This window comes from Canis lupus, chromosome 10 (genome assembly GCF_011100685.1).
Source record: "Canis lupus familiaris isolate Mischka breed German Shepherd chromosome 10, alternate assembly UU_Cfam_GSD_1.0, whole genome shotgun sequence".
In the NCBI taxonomy this organism is placed as follows: Eukaryota; Metazoa; Chordata; class Mammalia; order Carnivora; family Canidae; genus Canis; species Canis lupus.
Genome location: NC_049231.1, coordinates 68540577 through 68559647, shown reverse-complemented (window position 1 = coordinate 68559647; position 19071 = coordinate 68540577). Strand labels below are relative to the sequence as shown.

General features: G+C 39.2%; 1 protein-coding gene across 3 annotated transcripts in view; it reads left to right on the top strand.

Moving 5' to 3' along the window:
- PPP3R1 (protein phosphatase 3 regulatory subunit B, alpha) overlaps positions 1 to 18197 on the top strand; it is a 64239-nt gene extending 46042 nt beyond the window's left edge. For all 3 annotated transcript variants that reach the window (XM_038551473.1, XM_038551474.1, XM_038551475.1), the window contains exons 3-6: positions 6087 to 6263; positions 7897 to 7956; positions 8879 to 9063; positions 17838 to 18197. In XM_038551473.1, the coding sequence (XP_038407401.1) occupies positions 6087 to 6263; positions 7897 to 7956; positions 8879 to 9063; positions 17838 to 17885 (470 nt within the window). In that variant the 3' untranslated portion in view covers positions 17886 to 18197. The remainder of the gene's footprint in view (positions 1 to 6086; positions 6264 to 7896; positions 7957 to 8878; positions 9064 to 17837) is intronic.
- The last annotated feature ends 874 nt before the right edge of the window (positions 18198 to 19071 follow it).

Genomic DNA, 19071 nt, shown 5'->3' with positions numbered 1-19071 from the left:
AGAGAGCACACGGGAGTAATGTCTCTGACATCAGCTGTAGCAACATTTTTCTAGATACGTCTTTTGAGGCAAGGGAAACAAAAGCAAAAATAAACTCTTGAGATTTCATCAAAATAAGCTTCTGCACAGCAAAGGAAGCAATCAAAACTATATGGCAGTCTATGGAATGGGAGAAGATAGTTGCAATGACATATCTGAGAAAGAGTTAGTATCCAGAATATATGAAGAACTGATGCAATTCAATGCCAAAAAACAAACAATCCAGTTAAAAATGGGCAGATGACATGAATAGACATCTCTCTAAAGAAGATACCCAGGTGCCAACTGGACGCACACAAAAAATGTTCAACGTCACTTATCACTAGGGAAATGCAAATCAAAATTACAGTGATATATCACCTCATACCTGTCAGAATGGCTAAAATGAAAAAGACAAGAAACAGGCCTTGGTGAAGATGTGGAGAAAAAGGAGCTCTCCTGGAGCCCCAGGAGAAACATGGAGGTTCCTGGAAAGGTTAAAAATAACCCAAGAATCCAGTAATCATACTACTGAGTATCCAACCAAAAAATAACAAAAACACCAGTTCAAAGGGGTGTGTGTACCTCTGTGTTTATAGCATAGCAGCATTATTTGCAATAGCTGAATTATGGAAGGAGCACAAATGTCCATTGATAGATGAACGGATAAAGAGATGGTATATATATACAACAGAATACTATTTGGCTATAAAAAGAATGAAACTGCTATTTGCAGCAATATGGATGTAGCCACAGAATATAGTGCTAAAAGAAATAAGTAAAAAAGATAAATACCATACGATTTCATTGATATGTGGAAATTAAGAAACAAACTAGCAAGGGGGAGAAAAGACCTGAACCAAGAAACAGACTCAACTCTAGAGAACTAATGGTTACCAGAGAGGAGGCGGGTGGAGGGATAGGGGATATAGGTGATGGGGATTAAGGAGGGCACTTGGGATGAGTGAGCACTGGGTGATGTATGGGATTGTTGAGTCACTGTATTACACATCTGAAACTAATAGAACACTATATGTTAAGTATACTGGAATTAACAACTTAAGGGATCCCTGGGTGGCTCAGCGGTTTAGCGCCTGCCTTTGGCCCAGGGCGCGATCCTGGAGACCTGGGATCGAATCCCACGTCGGGCTCCCTGCATGGAGCCTGCTTCTCCCTCTGCCTGTGTCTCTGCCTCTCTCTCTTTCTCGATCTGTGACTATCATAGATTAAAAAAAAAACAAAAAACAAAAACCTTAAAAAAACCCACTATCTAAATGCAAAAAAAAAAAATTCTGTAGCCAAATGAATTCTCCAAAGGAAATTCTTAATTATTTTATGTGTTAATGAGATTCCTGAAATCACTTGTTAAAATGAAGTAACTATCTAGATTTCATCTTTATTCTTGAGTATAGTGAAGGTGCAAGGATCTGGGTAAGGTCTCCACAGTTTAATTTGGTGTTTTCTGTGTTAGCAATCCATCAATTCCTTATTAACAACTTAAATTTCATAAACTGATGAAAAGATCCAACTTTTTAATGTCTTGGTTAAATTTAAGAAAATGATGTATATGACTTTTATAAGATTCTTTATTTTATTAGTACCTTGTATAATATAAATTGAATATTGTAGGCATTTTCAACCATTAAAAATGATAGTTTTTCCAAAGGTATCCTTACAAGAGGAAAAATAACATGTTTTAACTTGGCAAAACATATGAAAAAGAGTATCTCTGAGTCACAAGATGAGTCAAGAGGGTGAGGTGTTTTTTTCCCCCCCCTTGTCCATCTGTTTTAAGGGAGTATGATCCCAAGCAGTAGAAAAAAATCTTTGATGAAACTTGGTACCAAAACTTGGAATCTAATCCTTAATATTTAACTTGTACTAAGTGCAGACCTGAACCAATTAATGGTACTACCTGTTTCAGAGCTCTGTGCCTAATTTGTAGGAGATTGGTAAGTGCCGATATTTCAAGAATTGAGATGCTGTGTCATGCTCCAGCATACGTTTAATCCTGCGGCACATGTGGTCTGCAGTGCTGGCGAGTGCAAGTGCTGAATAACTGCTTCGTGGTAACAGTAAAGACCAAATAGATTACTTTGTTCCATGCCTAAAATAACTTTTTTTACCATTTATTTTTGAACCTAGCTTTCTTAGATCTTGGATTTAAAAAATATTTATGGCATTGCCTTCTAGGCTGACCATTTAAATATATTGTAATTACTTAGGTACAGATTCCTCCAGTTGTTCAGTTAGCCTCAAATAGATAATAAATACTAGGTAATCTAATCTCTGTCTTAACTTACCATTGTGATCCACGCAGGAAGGAAGGGACAGAAAGCAGGAAATAAAACAGGTGATTGGAGAATAGATACTCCCTTCTTTCAAATTAAACTGGCTTCTTAAAGAATCTCAGGGTGAGTTTTGGCTGCGTGGGGTATGTGAGAGAGGTGAATAGAGATTAAATAGAACTCATTCTCTCCAGGTCTTACTTGAGGGGCTTTTTAAGAAGCCAGTTAAAGTGTGATCGCTGGCACATTGCTTTGCCTTTGAGGAAAGTTGTAACTACTCGTCCAGAATAAGTATCAACTATCTTGTAATATTTCATAAGATATTTAAAGCAAAAGACAAATTTTAAGATTTTACTTATTCATTTGAGACAGAGAGCATGAGCAGGGGGAGAGGGAGAAGCAGACTCCCTGCTGAGCTGAGGGCCCACCTTGGGGCTCGATCTCAGGACCACCCAGAGATCATGACCCGAGCCAAGGCAGATGCTTGACCATCTGAGCCACCCAGGTGCCCCCAGAAAATGGTTTTAAATGTTGCTTTAAGGGCTTTTGCCAGAGAATGAGTTAATGATACGTACAACAATAGAAGAGTTAGTACCTCCTCCCTTTTTTAAATCAGAAAAATTGATAGGAGTCTCCTAAATGGAGAGTTCGGGGAAGGACATTCCAATAGAGGGTATATAAGGAAGTGGAAGCATGAAATTTATGCTCTCTGATCAACTGTGCCAAGAGCATTGTAGCTAAAGTCAAGATAATGGGGGAAGAGAAGGATGGAAATTCAAATTGAGGCTAACTATTGTCGAGGGCTCTAGATTTTTTTATCCTGATTATATCAGGAAGCCACTACATATCGGTAAGCACGAGAGTTAATGATTTGGCTGAATGTGTCTTTTAGAAAGATTATTGTTGGCAGTATAAAGAAGTCAATTTGTTGGCTGATGATTTATCTTTATTCTTAATATTCCTTAGTCATTTGTCAAGACTGGAATGCTGTCTTCTGGATTAGTGGGGTTTTCTAGGTAATTGAAACATAATCCTTCACCTCATTTTCAGTTTCCTGATGTGACTTGATGAACCGTTATTTATGTCCCAGCCTTAGTAAATGGAATCTCACAGTGTCTGGGTTAGGGCGCTGCATTTCCGCCTTTGCTCCTTCCAGTTCCTGATACGCACTCGAGACCTGTTGCTAAATGGCATGGCATGCTGTTGGTGGACATACGGTCTCTCCTTTTCCACTTGCAGTATACGTTAGTGATCCTTTGTGTTCCGTTTCCTCGACGTCTTTTCTGGTTTCTGGTTGTAAACTAAGGCAAAACTAAATATTACCAGAAAATAGTTAACTCATCCTTGGTATGTACAGAGAGGAGAGTAGCTTTCAGCAAAATCTATGAACTTGGAGAAACTTGTGAAAGATTTGCTGATTGGTGTCTGATTAGATAAGTAGAGTTTTACTCTAAATTCTAATGGCACTTTGATCAGCAAATTTTATTTATTTATTTATTTATTTATTTATTTATTTATTTATTTATTTATTTATTTATTTATTTATTTATTTATTTATTTATTTATTTATTTTTAAAAGATTTTATTTATTTATTCGAGATAGAAAGGCGCAGAGACACAGACACAGGGAGAGGCAGGCTCCCTGCAGGGAGCCCGATGTGGGACGTGATCCCAGGACCTGGTGATCACGACCTGAGCCGAAGGCAGACACTTCACCACCGAGCCACCCAGCCATCCCTGATCAGTAAATTTTAAATCTGAAACACAGTGCTAATTTAAAACATTCATTGAGCACCTTTTATATGCAGCGTACAGAAGAACAATGAAAAGTCGTGATTTCTGGTCTGGGGTAGGAGAGATGTGTAAATAAATAAATGAAAAGCATTTGAGGGACTTAAAGTGAAGTTTTTTTCTCCAAGGGTACAGGTATCCAATTTCATGAATTACAGAAAATCAGGTACTCAGAAAATCAGAAAATAAGGTTTATCTGAACAGTTTGTTTTTTATCATCTGTTCATTAAGGAATATACTTTAATGGATAAAAGGCTCTTTGTAGTTGATGTGTTCATGGAGTGTGTGTTTAATCGTTGGAAGCAGTGGTTAGATGAATCGTGAAAGGCATTTCTGTTCTGTGGTAAATTTAGTATGTATTCTTGAACGTCTCAAATGCTGCAAAAAATCACATATCTGGGGAAAGTATGGATTGGATAGGCCACTCTGCAGCTTTGTTAACAGTACTTAGAAAAACTATAAAGATCTGAAATTTTTTAGCACAAATAACCTGTGGTGTTTGTAGCAGTTCATTTATTAGCCTTAAACTAGGACTTGTGCTTCCTATTTTGAACTTTCTTCCCGATCCTTGAGACATCTACTTCAGCAGAAACTTAATTTTGTAAAAATTAAATAATGAGCCAGGTTATAGTCACTTTTAATTGCTTTTCGAGGCTCGGTGGCGGGGAGACACGGAGGTGGAGAGATGAGGAAGTACATTTGCAGCTTGTTCATTTGTTATCTGTGCTTTTCACCCGATAACAATGTTGAAAAAGCCTTGAAGGTTTTGAAGCCACTAAACTTGGAGTTATTTTCACTAAAGGCATTTGTTTTCACCTTTTTTTTTTTTAAGATTTTATTTTATTAAGACTTGCTCTTTAATTTGAGAAAACTTGGTCCTTTTCCCTTCATAACACACTAGGAAAAGTCCCTGCGTACCAGTGGCGTTTCTGCTCCAGGACTGACAGGACTCAACTGCTTCATACCAGAGCAGCATCTGGTAGTTGGACAGTGTGTACTTCAGTAGTGCAGATAATTACAGTTTGTATTCCATTTTAAGATAATATTTTTATATTTAAAAAATCTGTTCTTTAGCTTTTAAGTTCTTATAATGAGGATGCCATATATTTGAATTTTCAAGAACAGTTTGTAGTCTCACTCTCTAATATTGTGGGCTATAATACATGTACACCCATGGGCTGCATAACATTTGACTTGTTAATTTTCTTTTAAAAGTTTCTTTTAGGAAGTTATGCTTTTAATATTTTATTCTGTTACCAGTGATTAAAATTATTTGTATGAATTAGTCTGATTTCTTAAAGGAATGAAAACAGTAATGTAATTTAGGAGAAAATTATCTTCTTCAAGAAAGTATATGCTGCTAAGAGACCTGATGCTGAATTTTTATAGAGTAATCACAAACTAATACAAACGGTTCTTAAGTTTATTTTTCTTTAAGGCATTAAAGAAAAATTAATTTTGTTAGCTCTGGTTCTTTTGGTTAAAAAAGTTGAAAGCTTGTGTTTTATTTACTTGCTAAGAGTATCTCTGGAAGAATACTCAAGAAACTGGCAACATTGCCTCTAAGGAGGGAATTGGATGTCTGCAGGGTGGGATAGGAGGAGGCCTTGAATTCTGAACCATGTTTAAACCATGAGCTATTAGAAATAAACTTTAAAAAGATAAGTGAAAATCAAGATACTCTGGTACAGAACGGAGATTGATTTAGCTTGCCTAGTAGGAATCACCTGACTTCCATGATCAGCTTAGCATTGCAATCCTATAATATCTTGGTGCGGTATACAGTTGGTTATGGCGTGGGCAGGCAAACAAAAAGGTAACCAAATAAAAATATCATCGACTTTCTCTGTTACAAGGAATTAACCAATAGTTTATGTAACTCTATCAGTTAAACTAGAAATTAAACTATTGATTAACTGATGGATTTTTTCCCTTTAATTTTGATAAAATCATTTGTAAATCTTGCTACCTCTTTTGGTTTGCTTTTAGTTGATGCTGATGAAATTAAAAGGCTAGGAAAGAGATTTAAGAAGCTCGATTTGGACAATTCGGGTTCTTTGAGTGTGGAGGAGTTCATGTCTCTGCCTGAGTTACAACAGAATCCTTTAGTACAGCGAGTAATAGATATATTTGACACAGATGGGAATGGAGAAGTAGACTTTAAAGGTAAGAAAGTATTTTTTTAATTTAACAAGTTAGGTAATCTATAATTAGTTTTACAGTTCTGTATATGAAATATCTGACATTTAGTTTTTTAAAACTATGTTTTTTGGAGATTGTATAATTCATTATGTTAAATTCTCAATCTGTGGTATATGAACCTTAATGAACTAAGATATTTTACTCTTTTTTTCATAAATAATTAAATTGTCCTTTAAGGTAAGGTAAGCTAAGAAAAAAAAAAAGAAATTTAGTATTTTCTTTGTTTTTAGAAAAGCAGTCTTAATCTAGGGCAACATTATAATAGAATTGCATTTTTAATTATTTTAATTTTTTAAACTTATTTTTAAAGATTTTATTTACTTGACAGACTAAGAGATTACAAACAGGGGGAGTGGCAGAGGGAGGGGGAGAAGCAGGCTCCCCACTGAGCAGGGCTCCATCCCAGGATCCTGAGGTCATGTCCTGAACCGAAGGCAGACGCTTAACCGACTGAGCCACCCAGGCACCCCAGAACTGCATATTTAGAAACCTTTTTTAAAGAATGAGACTTTAAAAATAAAATGAAGAATGAGACTTGCACTAACCAATAAATTAAACTGTAGTAATAAGGATGTGGGCATTATACAAAATATTATTTGAATTAATCTAGATTTTTATGTAAAACAGTAGTATTTTTGATAATATTACCATGATACAAAATTTTATATTTGATTCTATGATTTTAATCAACAGATTTTGTTATTTTAGTTCCAAGAACTGAATTTTCAGTGAATGGGGATCTAAAGCTGATTTTATGACTTAGTGTTTAGCAGGCAGTGAAGAAAAATGATCATTTTCACAAGTCCCATTTTCATTTAAATGGGACTGAATTTTGGAACCAGAAATTCAGATTATTTTTGTTCTGGCAAAACAGTGTATAAGAAGGGCACCTGGCTGGCTCAGTTGGAAGAGCATGGGATTTGATCTTGGCATCATGAGTTCAAGCCCCATGTCAGTTGTAGGGATTACTTAAAATAAATAAAAATTTCTAAAATCCCAAAACAACATATGATTTTTTTTAATACTTTTTTTTTTTTTTAAAGATTTTGTTTTTAAGTAATCTCTACACCCAGTATGGGGGCTGAAACTGAAAACCTTGAGACCAGGAGTTGCATGTGCTACCTACTGAGACAGCCAGGCACACCATGATCTTTTTATTTTTTACATTTCTTTATTTTTAAAGATATTCATTTGCTTGAGAGAGAGAGAGACAGAGAACAGGAGAGGGAAAAGCAGACTCCCCGCTGAACATAGAGCCCAACACAGGGCTTGATCTTTTTTTAAAAAGCCCCCTAGAATAGGTATATTCCAAAAAGAAAGAGTTAAATAGCTTAAAGAATGTGTTTCTTTTTAGTAAGCTCTCTGTTGCTTAATAAATACTGTTCAAATTGATTTCACCCTAGAGTTCAGATTTAAAAAAAATATATGGAACCTTGTTTGTCGAAGTTTCAAATTTAGCATTTTCAGTTTAAAACACTGCTTAGTAATATTTTTCTTTTGTAGCAGGGAGACATCATTTTGTGAATGTGTGTGTGTGTATTTTTCTGTATAAAGAATAGAAACTTCTGATTTGTAAACACTTTTTATTCTTGTTCAGAATTCATTGAGGGAGTCTCTCAGTTCAGTGTCAAAGGAGACAAGGAACAGAAGTTGAGGTGTAAGTATTTTTCTTCAGGGAGTTCATTTTCCCTTTTATACCACTACCACCCCATACTACATTATAATTTCCTTTTAAAGTATTATAAAAGATGTCTTCTATTCTGGATCCTTAATATATACCTAACAGCAATTTTAAATTCTGGAGAAAATCCTTTTAGGATATTTACAACTAGTATTTTTTAAAAACAATGTCATTGTTGTTTTTTAGTTGGATAGAAACAAAAGTTTCCTTCTACTGAGAACAGCTATGTAAACTACACGTCTTGGATAAGATATTTTTTTTTTTTTTTTTTAATGAAAGTGAGGAAAAAATGTTCTAATGTGATTAGGTGAACTTAGTTTATCATATACATATTTAGCTATAAGTCCACTGTTTTGGTTAATGTAAGCAGCCTCTATTAAAGTGGACATCTGGTACCTTTTTAAGGTAGTCAGCTCTTAACTAGAGAGACATTTTACTCAATCACAGTTCTCTGAGGCACAGGATAGATGCAGACATCCTTTGTAAATGAATTCTTAATGTAAATGAGAATAATAGTAATAGCAATTATTGTCTTTCATTGAACTTTGCTGTGTTTCAGACACTGTTCTCAGCAATTCTCATGTATTAGTTGTCATCTGAGAGTACTCTAAAGAACACGGGAGGTTGGAACTGTTAGTCCCAATTTTATGTGTAGAAACTGAAGCTTAAAGGTTAAATAACGTAACCCCGAGGTACGCTGATTGGCCCCAGCACTCTTGACAGCCAAAGCCTGTCCTCAGCCCAACTCTTACCTACTAGAGACAAGATCCAGTGTGGGAAGGAGCCATCCTCATAGTTCTAATTCTCCGTATTTGCCACTTACTGTTTCTTCCTCATTCCGAGTATTTTCCTGTGATTGCCTTATAACTATCACTGATTTTCCTTACTCTCTTTTTAGTTGCTTTCCGTATCTATGACATGGATAAAGATGGCTATATTTCCAATGGGGAACTCTTCCAGGTGCTGAAGATGATGGTGGGGAACAATCTGAAAGATACACAGTTACAGCAGATCGTAGACAAAACCATAATAAACGCAGATAAGGATGGAGACGGGCGAATATCCTTCGAGGAATTCTGTGCCGTAAGTACAAAGGGCTGCTTCTCCTGACCACTAGGCTCTAAAGTCCTTTACAAAACCACTTCATAGGTTGCATTCCTTATACTTGTTTTGCCCTAGAAATTTACATATTTGATTTTGCCTGATGGCCCATATTCAAAATTTTTGTGTTCCTGGCAACTGTTAATAACTAACAACTGTCACTCTCAAGAATTCATATTCTCAGTGATTATTTGGTAACGCACCACAGGAATGGAACTAGTCACTTTGCTTATTGTTGGTAGCCCCCCTACTATAACCAGAGTATATTCTTAAGGTTGTTTATCTAAAAATAAGTATGTTTGAAAATCCTGGTGGAAGCTATGTGTTCATGGGTTTCAGTGAGGAATCTGGACAGAAGGTTGGCTTCACGAGGGTAACAGAAATGGAGTCCACATGCATCTCAGACTCCTCAGTGAGGCAGTGTCAGTGGTGATTCCGCCCTCCTCCCTCTCACAAGCTATCAGTGGCTGGTTCTTGTGTGTTAGGGGAAGGGCCCCGCAGGTGCAGGGACTGCAGTTACAAGGAGCCCTAAGAAAACTCACTGGAAGTGGAAATGGGGGCCACAGATGACCTTCCAGTTTGTTGCCTTTCTTCAGTACATCTAGGGTCTTACCACCACTGACTGCTTCCAACAGCCACACAATCACTCATCTTTCACTACTTTGCCCCTAAAGCAAACATATCAGCCTTTTGATATTTTACAGGAAGTTATAAGTGCAAGCTAGAGATGCTAGAGAATCCAGAGGAGAGGCCAAGATAACAAAGAGAAACGTTTTGAAATTCTTCGGTTATGATTGGATGCTTCTGTAGGCAGATTCCCTCCTCCCTTTTCATCTTTTATTTAGACCACACAAGGAAAAACAAATGACTGGTTGTGTGTCGTCATGTAAGCTAAGGTTGCTGCTTGGCATTTAAGTAGAAGTTCATATTATCCTTTATATTCCTTCATCTCAAGGGAATACTGTCTGCATGTTGTTTCAAAAAGTAGGGTGGTGCTCTATTTTAAAGAACAGACTGGATGATTTTGGAAGAGAGTTAGTTTGAGAAGGAGGGGTTAGGAATCCAAGATGGCAGAGGAGTAGGAGACCTTTGTTTTGTCTGGTCCCAGGAATTCAGCTAGATAGCTGTCAAATCATTCTGAACACCTGCAAACTCCACTGGAGATCTAAGAAAAGGATTGCTGCAATTCTGCAAATAGAAGAGCAACCATTCTCTGCTAGAGTGACAAGACAGAAAAACCCACCGCAAAAAAAGAGAACCAAGAGTCAGTACTGACTGCCAGGGACCCCGATCAATATGAATATAAGTAAGATGTTGGAATTAGAGTTCCGAATAACGATCATAAAGATACTATCTGGGCTTGAAAAAAATACAGAAGACACTAGAGAATCCCTCGCTTGGAGAAATAAAAGAACTAACATCTAACCAAGTCGAAATCACAAAGGTTATTAATGAGATGCGTTAAGAAATGGAAGCTCTAACTGCTAGGATAAATGAGGCAGAAGAGAGAATTAGGGATATAGAAGACAAAGTGATGGAGAATAAAGAAGCTGAGAAGAAAGGTAACTACTGGATCATGAGGGGAGAATTCAAGAGACATGTGATACCATAGAGCGAAACAATATTAGAATAATTGGGATCCCAGAAGAAGAGGAAAAAGAGAGAGGCACAGAAGATATATTGGAACAAATTATAGCAGAAAGCTTCCCCAAGGAAGGAAAACAGGCATTCAAGTCCAGGAAGCACAGAGAATCCCCATCAAAATCAGTAAAAATCGGTCACTTCGACATATGATAGTGAAACTTGGACATCTCAGAGACAAAAATTCTGAAAGCGGTCAGGACAGGTTTGTAACCTACAAGGGTAGAAACATTAGACTGGCAGTGGATTTATCCACAGAGACCTGGCAGGCCAGAAAGGACTAGTATGATGTATTCAGGTTGCTAAGTGAGAAAAACATGCAGCCAAGAATACCATATCTAGCAAGGCTGTCATTCAAAATAGAAAGAGAGAAAGAGCTTCCAGGATGAACAAACTAAAAGAATTTGTGATCACTAAACCAGCCCTGCAAGAAATATTAAAGGGGATCCTATAAGTGAAGAGAAAGCCTGAAGTAACATAGAAAGGAACAGAGACAGTATATAGAAATAGTGACTTTACAGGTAATAGAGTGTCACTAAATTCATTCTTTCATTAGTTAACTCTGAATGGAAATGGGCTAAATGCCCCAATAAAAAGACACAGGGTATCAGATTGGTAAAAAGAGCAAGACCCATTGAGATGCTGTCTGTAAGAGACTGATCATAGACCCAAAGACACTTCCAGATTGAAAGTGAGGGGGTGGAAAACCATTTATAATGCTAATGGACATCAAAAGAAAGCTAGGGTAGCAATCCTTATATGAGACAAATTAGATTTTAAACCAGACTGTAATAAGAGATGAAGAGGGACACTATATCATTAATTAAAGGGTCCAGCCAACAAAAAGATCTTAACAATTATACATATTTTTATTCCCCTAACATGGGAGTAGCCAATTATATAAACCAATTAATAACAAAATTAAAGAAACACATTGATAATAGGGGACTTTAACACCCCACTCACTTCAATCATAGATTGCAGATCAACAAGGAAACCAGGGCTTTGGATGACACACTGGATCAGATGGACTTCACATATATTCAGAGCATCCATCCTAAAGCAACAGAATATACACATTCTTCTTGAGTGCACATGGAACATTCTCCAGAGTAGATCACATACTGGGTTAAAATCAGATCTCAACTGATCCCAAAAGATTGGGATAATTCCCTGCTTATTTTCAGACCACAGTGATTTGAAACTTGAACTCCATCACAAGAGGAAATTTGGAAAGAACTCAAGTACATGAAGGCTAAGCAGCATCCTACTAAAGAATGAATGAATCAACCAGGAAATTAAAGAAGACTTAAAATTCATGGAAGCAAATGAAAATGAACACACAACTGTTCAAAACCTTTGGGATGTAACAAAGGTGGTCCTAAGAGGAAAGTATACAGCAACACAAGCCTTTCTGAAGAAACAAGAAAGGTTCTTAAATACATAACTTTACACCTGAAGGAGCTGGAGAAAGAACAGCAAATAAAGCCTAAACCTAGCAGGAGAAGAGAAAATAAAGATTACAGCAGAAATCAATGAAATAGAAACCAAAATAACAGTAGAACAGATCAACAAAAGTAGGACCTGGTTCTTTGAAAGAATTTGTAAGATCAATTAACCACTGGCCAGACTTACAAAAAAAAAAAAAAAAAAAAAAGACAAAGGACCCAAATAAAATCATGAATGAAAGAGGAGAGATCACAACTAACATCGAAGAAATATATACAATTATTAGAACATATTATGAGCAATTAGATGCCAACGAATTAGATAATCTGGAAGAAATGAATGCGTTCCTAGAGATGTATAAACTATCAAAACTGAGAAAAAAAGAAATAGAAAACTGAACAGACCTATAACCAGCAAGGAAATTGAATCAGTCATCAAAAGTCTGGGGCCTCCAGGGCGCTAGGTGGCTTCCCAGGGGATTTCTACCAAACATTTAAAGAATTAATATTTACTCTTCTGAAGTTGTTTCAAAAAAGTAAAAATGGAAGGAAAATTTCCAGACTCTTTCTGTGAAGTCAGCATTACCTTGAAACCAAAACCAAAGACCCCACCAAAAAGGAGAATTACAGACCAATCTCCCTGATGAACATGGATGCAAAAATTCTCACCAAGATTCTAGCCAGTAGGATCCAATAGTACATTAAGAGGATTACTCACCACGACCAAGTGCATCCCTAGGCTTCAAGAGTCGTTCAACATCTGCAAATCAATGCGATACACTAATTAAAAGAAAGGACAAGAACTATATGATCCTCTCCATAGATGCAGAAAAAGCATTTGATGAAGTACAGCATTCTTTCTTGATTAAAACTCTCCAAAGTGTAGGGATAGAGGAAACATACCTCAATATCATAAAAGCCACGTACAAAACGCCCACAGTGAATATCATTCTCGGTGGGGGAAAACAGAGCTTTCCCCTTAACGTCAGCAACACAACAGGGGTGTTCACTCTCACCTCTGCTGTTCAACATAGTACTGGGAGTCCTGGCCTCAGCAAGGAAATGGCATCTGAATTGGCAAAGAAGTCAAACTCTCATTCTTTGCAGATGACATGATATTCTATGTGGAAAACCCAAAAAATTGCACCACAAAATTGCTAGAACTCACACAGGAATTCAGCAAGTGGCAGGATATGAAGTCAATGCAAAGAAATCACATTTCTGTATACTAACAATGAGACTGAAGACAGAGAAATTAGGAACTTGATCCCATTTACAATTGTACCAAAAATTATAAGATACCTAGGAATAAACCTAACCAAAGAGGCAAAGGATCTATACCCAGAAAACAAGAGAACACTCATCAAAGAATTTAAGGGAGACACAAAGAGATGGAAAAATGTTCCATGCTCATGGATTGGAGGAACAAATATTGTTAAAATATCTATGCTACTTAGGGCAATCTATACATTCAATGCAATCCCTGTCAAAATACCATCAACTTATTTCACAGAGCTGGAACAAATAATCCTAAAATTTGTGTGGAACCAGAGAAGCCCCCAAGTAGCCAAAGGAATGTTGAAAAAACCCAAAGCTGGTGGTATCACAATTCTGGACTTTACAAAGCTATAATCATCAAGATAATATGGCACTGGCACAAAAATGGACACATAGATTAGTGGAACAGAAGAGAACCCGGAAATGGACCCTCAACTCTATGGTCAACTACTCTTCAACAAAGCAGGAATGAATATCCCCTGGAAAAAAAAGACAGTCTCTTCAATAAATGGAGTTGAAAAAATTGGACAGCCACACGCAGAAGAATGGAACCGGACCATTTCCTCACACCACACACTAAACTACACTCCAAAGGGATGAAAGACCTAAATGTGAGAAACGGGCAGCAACCTGTTTGATCTCCACTCTTCTTGCTGGACATGTCTCCAAAGGAAAGGGAAACAAAGGCAAAAATGAGTTATTGGGACTTGATCAAGGTAAGCTTTTGCACAGCAAAGGAAACAGTTGACAAAACCAGAAGACAACGGACAGAATGGGAGAAGATTGTTGCAAAAGACATCGGATAAAGGTGATCAAGTCTATAAAGAATTTACCAAACTCAACACCCAGTGAACAGATATAATCCAGTCAAGACATGGGCCGAAGACATGAACAGACATTTCCCCAAAGGGGACCTACACATGACCAACAGGCACATGAGAAAATGCTCCACATCACTCAGCATCGGGGAAATACAGATCAAAACCACGATGAGATCCCACCTCACAGCGGTCAGAATGGCTAAAATGAACAGGTCAGGAAACGACAGATGTTGGGGAGGATGTGGAGAAGGGGAGCCTCTTACACTGTTGGTGGGAACATATGCTGGCACAGCCACTCTGGACAACGGTGTGGAGGGGCCTCCAGAAGTTGAACATAGAGCTTCCCTACGACCCAGCAGCTGCACTAGGGATTTACCCCAAAGATACAGATGTAGTGACCCGAAAGGGCACCTGCAACCCAATGTCCACAATAGCCAGACTATGGAAAGAGCCCAGATGGCCAGAACAGACGAATGGATAGAGGAGGTGATACACACAACACACACACACACTGGAATGCTACTCAGGCATCAAAAAAAAAAAAAAAAAAAAAAAAGAAATGTTGCCATTTGCAACAATGTGGTTGGAACTAGAGGGAGTAAGTCAATCAAGAAAAACAATGATACCTTACTCATATGTCAAGTTTAAGAAACAAAACCGAGGATCATGAGGGAAGGGAGGGAAAAGATGAAATCAGAGAGGGAGACAAACCATAAGAGACTTAATCATAGGAAGCAAACAGGGTCACTGGAGGGGCGGGGGGACGGGGTAGCTGGGTGATGGGCACTAAGGGCACGTGATGTGAGCACTGGGTGGTGTTCTGTGTAAGTGATGAATCACTGACCGACCTCTACCTCTGAAATTAATAATACACTCTATGTTAATTAATTGAATTTAAATAATAAATGAAGAGAGTTAAGCTTGAGATTGAGAGTTTGAGCTGTAGTGATGGAACAGCTGTAAGGGGTGTCCTCGCCTTGTTTCTTGGGGGCCAAAGATCACAGAAAGACTCCCGAGGACTGGTGTCCGATTGTGACGTGAGACCAGGCTGGTAGTGGCAGCACAGATGGTAGCCCATTTTAAAAGAAGGAAAGAAAAGAAATCCTAAGCCTTGAGGGAATGAAGTAAAAATTGGAAAACTCTCGCCCGGAGTGACGTGGAAGAGCTGTATACAGACAAAGACTCCATTTGTATTTAGTAAATATAAAATGTAAATTAAAGTCACATATGAGTCACTTGTCAGTGGGTGGAAATTAAAATACATCTTTAGGTATAGAAATGCTACTTAACACTGAAGACAGCTGTGCTTTGAGTTCCTCTCCAGTGTTTGTGATAAATTGCTTTTGTATTTTTGAGGAGCACAGTTCAGAAGTATAGAAAAATGTTTGCGTTAAATAATCCAACTTTTCTGAACATTGGTCAAGCCCATAACTCTGGCTTCATGGAGTCCTTTTTATTCTGATTTCTCAAGCTATAGCAGTGAAAGAGCCGGGAAGTTACTTTAAAAGATCACATGCTTTTTTGCCTCCTTTAAAATTTTCAGAAATTTTAAAATAGAAATGATTAGTGACTGGATTAAAGTTGGGGTTGAACTGAACGCGTACAGTTGACCCTTGAACGACATGGGTTTGAGCGACACTTGTCCACTTGTGCAGGTTTTTTTCAATGAAGTATTGTACTTTCTTTTGGTCTTGATTTTATTTTTTTATTTTTATTTTTTTTAATTTTTTATTTATTTATGATAGTCACACAGAGAGAGAGAGAGGCAGAGACACAGGCAGAGGGAGAAGCAGGCTCCATGCACTGGGAGCCTGATGTGGGATTCGATCCCGGGTCTCCAGGATCGCGCCCTGGGCCAAAGGCAGGCGCCAAACCGCTGCGCCACCCAGGGATCCCTGGTCTTGATTTTAATAATGTTTTCTCTCACTTTGTTGTGACACAGTGTGTGATACACGTAACTCCAGAATGTGCGAGTTGACTGTTGATGTTATTGGTGAGGCTCTTAGTAGTTTAGTTTTGGGAGAGTCAGAGGTTACGCGTGGATTTTTGACTGGTGGGGGCGGGTGTTGAAGAGCTTGCTTTCCGAACTCCGGGGATCTTAAAGGTAAAGGCTGTGAACCCCCAGGACAGAAGAGCTAGGAGTAGGGAGGGTAACAGCCGGATTCAGTGACTTGGAGGTCGGTGAGCTAGCGGGGCCGAGGTCGGAGCTGCGAGCTCGGGAAGCTGCGAAGCCCCTGCCTCCCATCAGGGCCGCGGCTGCCCAGCAGCTAGAAGGCGGCGGGGCCGTGCACCCCGAGGGTCGCCACACACTCAAGCTGGTGGAAGAATGAACACACTTCATTGTACGCACGACGGCGTCGCTTCTTGGGAAACTGCTGGAAGGTGTGCTCCTGTTGTAGTCGCTTGTAAATTCGATAAAGACCGTGTGGGGCGGAGGAGGCAGAGGGTGCAGCCCTAGGGGAGGAAATGCCCGGGATGGTGAGGGAAGGTCAGAGGTGACACATGACTAAAGTTGCTGAATTTCTGTCCATTCAGAATGAAGACGGAGCAGTCGGAAGGGTGGGGTGGGAAGTGGGGGGAGGAGACGGCCGCGGGCGGTGTCCTGCGGAGGCACCGACTGGCAGGTTAAGCTGGCGTTTTCAAATAAAAATTTTTTAAAAAAGATTTAAATTGAAAAATAATACAGATGCAGTTATATGCAGCACCAGGGATTATCAAAAACACGTTGGGTGACACGGATCAGACAGGAAAGGTCTCATCAAACTAATCACGTAGTCCCGGGCGGCGGCCTGTGTGTGTTAGGGCGGGAGGAGGCCGCAGGAGGCCACGGAGGAGGCCACGGAGGAGGCCCGCTGACCGCCCGGGGACCGGTTACTTGGGGCTTTACTCGGGAGAATTCAGCAAGCTGTGAACGTTTAGGACGCCCCGTGCGTTCTTTACGTAGGTCGTACTTAATAAACCGTGGCCCCCAGATGACAGCACAGGTGACTGCGAGTAGATCAGTGACTCGGGACTGTCCTCCGTGGATTCAGGGCCTTGGGAAAGCCATGTGCAGAAAATTGTATTCATTTGGTACTTCTTAATACTTTCTAGAATAGACCGACAGCTAAGCCCATATTTGGATCTTGAGGATAATTTCTGTGCCCACATCCAGGTATCCCTTAACATTAGGCTGAGAGAGTAGCGGCGGTGGCCGGCTGCACAGTGGGCCAGACCCTCCCACGCCTGCTCCGGGTCTTTGGGCTTTAGAACAGTGTTTTACATCTTTAAAGTGTTAAGAGCGTGGGAGAAGAACATGCGAGAGGAACGGTGCGTGGCCTGCAAACCTGAAGCACGGCCTGGCCCTTCACGTTTGCCACCCGCTGTCCTAGGACACGAGGAAATGCCTGTTCTCCCGGGAGAAGAAGCCGTGAGAATTCTCGAGGCACTGCAGGTTTAAAAACAAGAAGCCAAACAAGCAAGCTTCTGAAAATAAATTAATATGTATATTTTTTGGTCAAGAGGGTGAGACTAGTTAAAAAGGAGTTTTCAAATACGGTTAAGCTTGATTTGTTCGTGTCTGTTGCAGGTTGTAGGCGGCCTAGACATCCACAAAAAGATGGTGGTAGATGTGTGACTCTTTTTTAAAGAGTACCACCCAACACTTTTGCTTTCTTCTCCATCTCTGAAGATCTGCTCAAGACGTCCAGCAATGCTCTCTGTGTATTTAAATGGAAGTATTTTTCTCTGTGAAGCCACATTTTCCAACACGAGCCTCATGAAGCCAACTAAGTGTTATTGAACTCTTGTTCTCTCAATAACTCAGTGTAGCACTTTAAAGTCTGAAGGACAGCAGCATGGAAAGAGCATATCAATGTGGTGAAGAAAGGGAAGGGGTTGGCTTTTTAATTTATTTTTCTTCATCTTTTATAACAAGAAAGTATCTATATATACATATGTAAATATTTATATATAGATATATGTAGCTTTCTATATGTGTAGTAGGTTGGCTTTAATTTAATCTACTTGATTCAGAAACAAAACGATAGAGTACAAAAGTGCCAAGCAGAACATAAAACATCCTTACTTTTATTTCACACAGTTTTATATATAGATAGAAAACTGTACAATTTGAGCCGGGTGTTAGGCCAGCTATCTTCCTTTTCCTGTGCTTTCTCCTTTGAGAGATTGACAAAGCATTTGTTAACGTCCTCTCTTATTTACCTTAATTGCATTTTTGTATCAAAGGAGTTTGTAATTTTATTTATACCTATGAATATATATTGCCAGGGACTGTGTCTCATTGCTGAGCAGCTTCTATCACCTCTGCTTGAGGAGAAAGGGTAGTGCAGTGCCGCTGCCAAGAGCTCCTCCTGGTGTCCTCCGGGAACTGCACAAAGCTTGTGGCTGCTTCCTTGTTGTTTCTTGACTAGGAGCCATCTCCACGTTCAGTGACCGTCCCTGAGTCCGCGTACGTCACGAGCTGTGGAAAGGCCAGAAGCCGTCCGAGGCGATCACTGTTTCCCTTAGACGTTCAATGATACCCAAAGCAATCGTGGAACGGCTTAGGATAGCCGTTCGTTAGTTAGTACGTGGGTAAACGGTTTGTCACCACACTTCCCTTTGAACCATAAACCCCCCTCCTGTTTCAGAAGACTTGCAGCTCCTCAAAAACTAGTGATGCTCAGTGTGCATGTTTGTATCTAACGCTCACATACATTTGTGACCTAAACGGGAGACGTCTTACTGAGCTAACCGCCGCCGAAGAGCAGCAGTCTTCCCCAGATTTGCACCTCTTGAACTTCTTTACCACGAGGCATAGA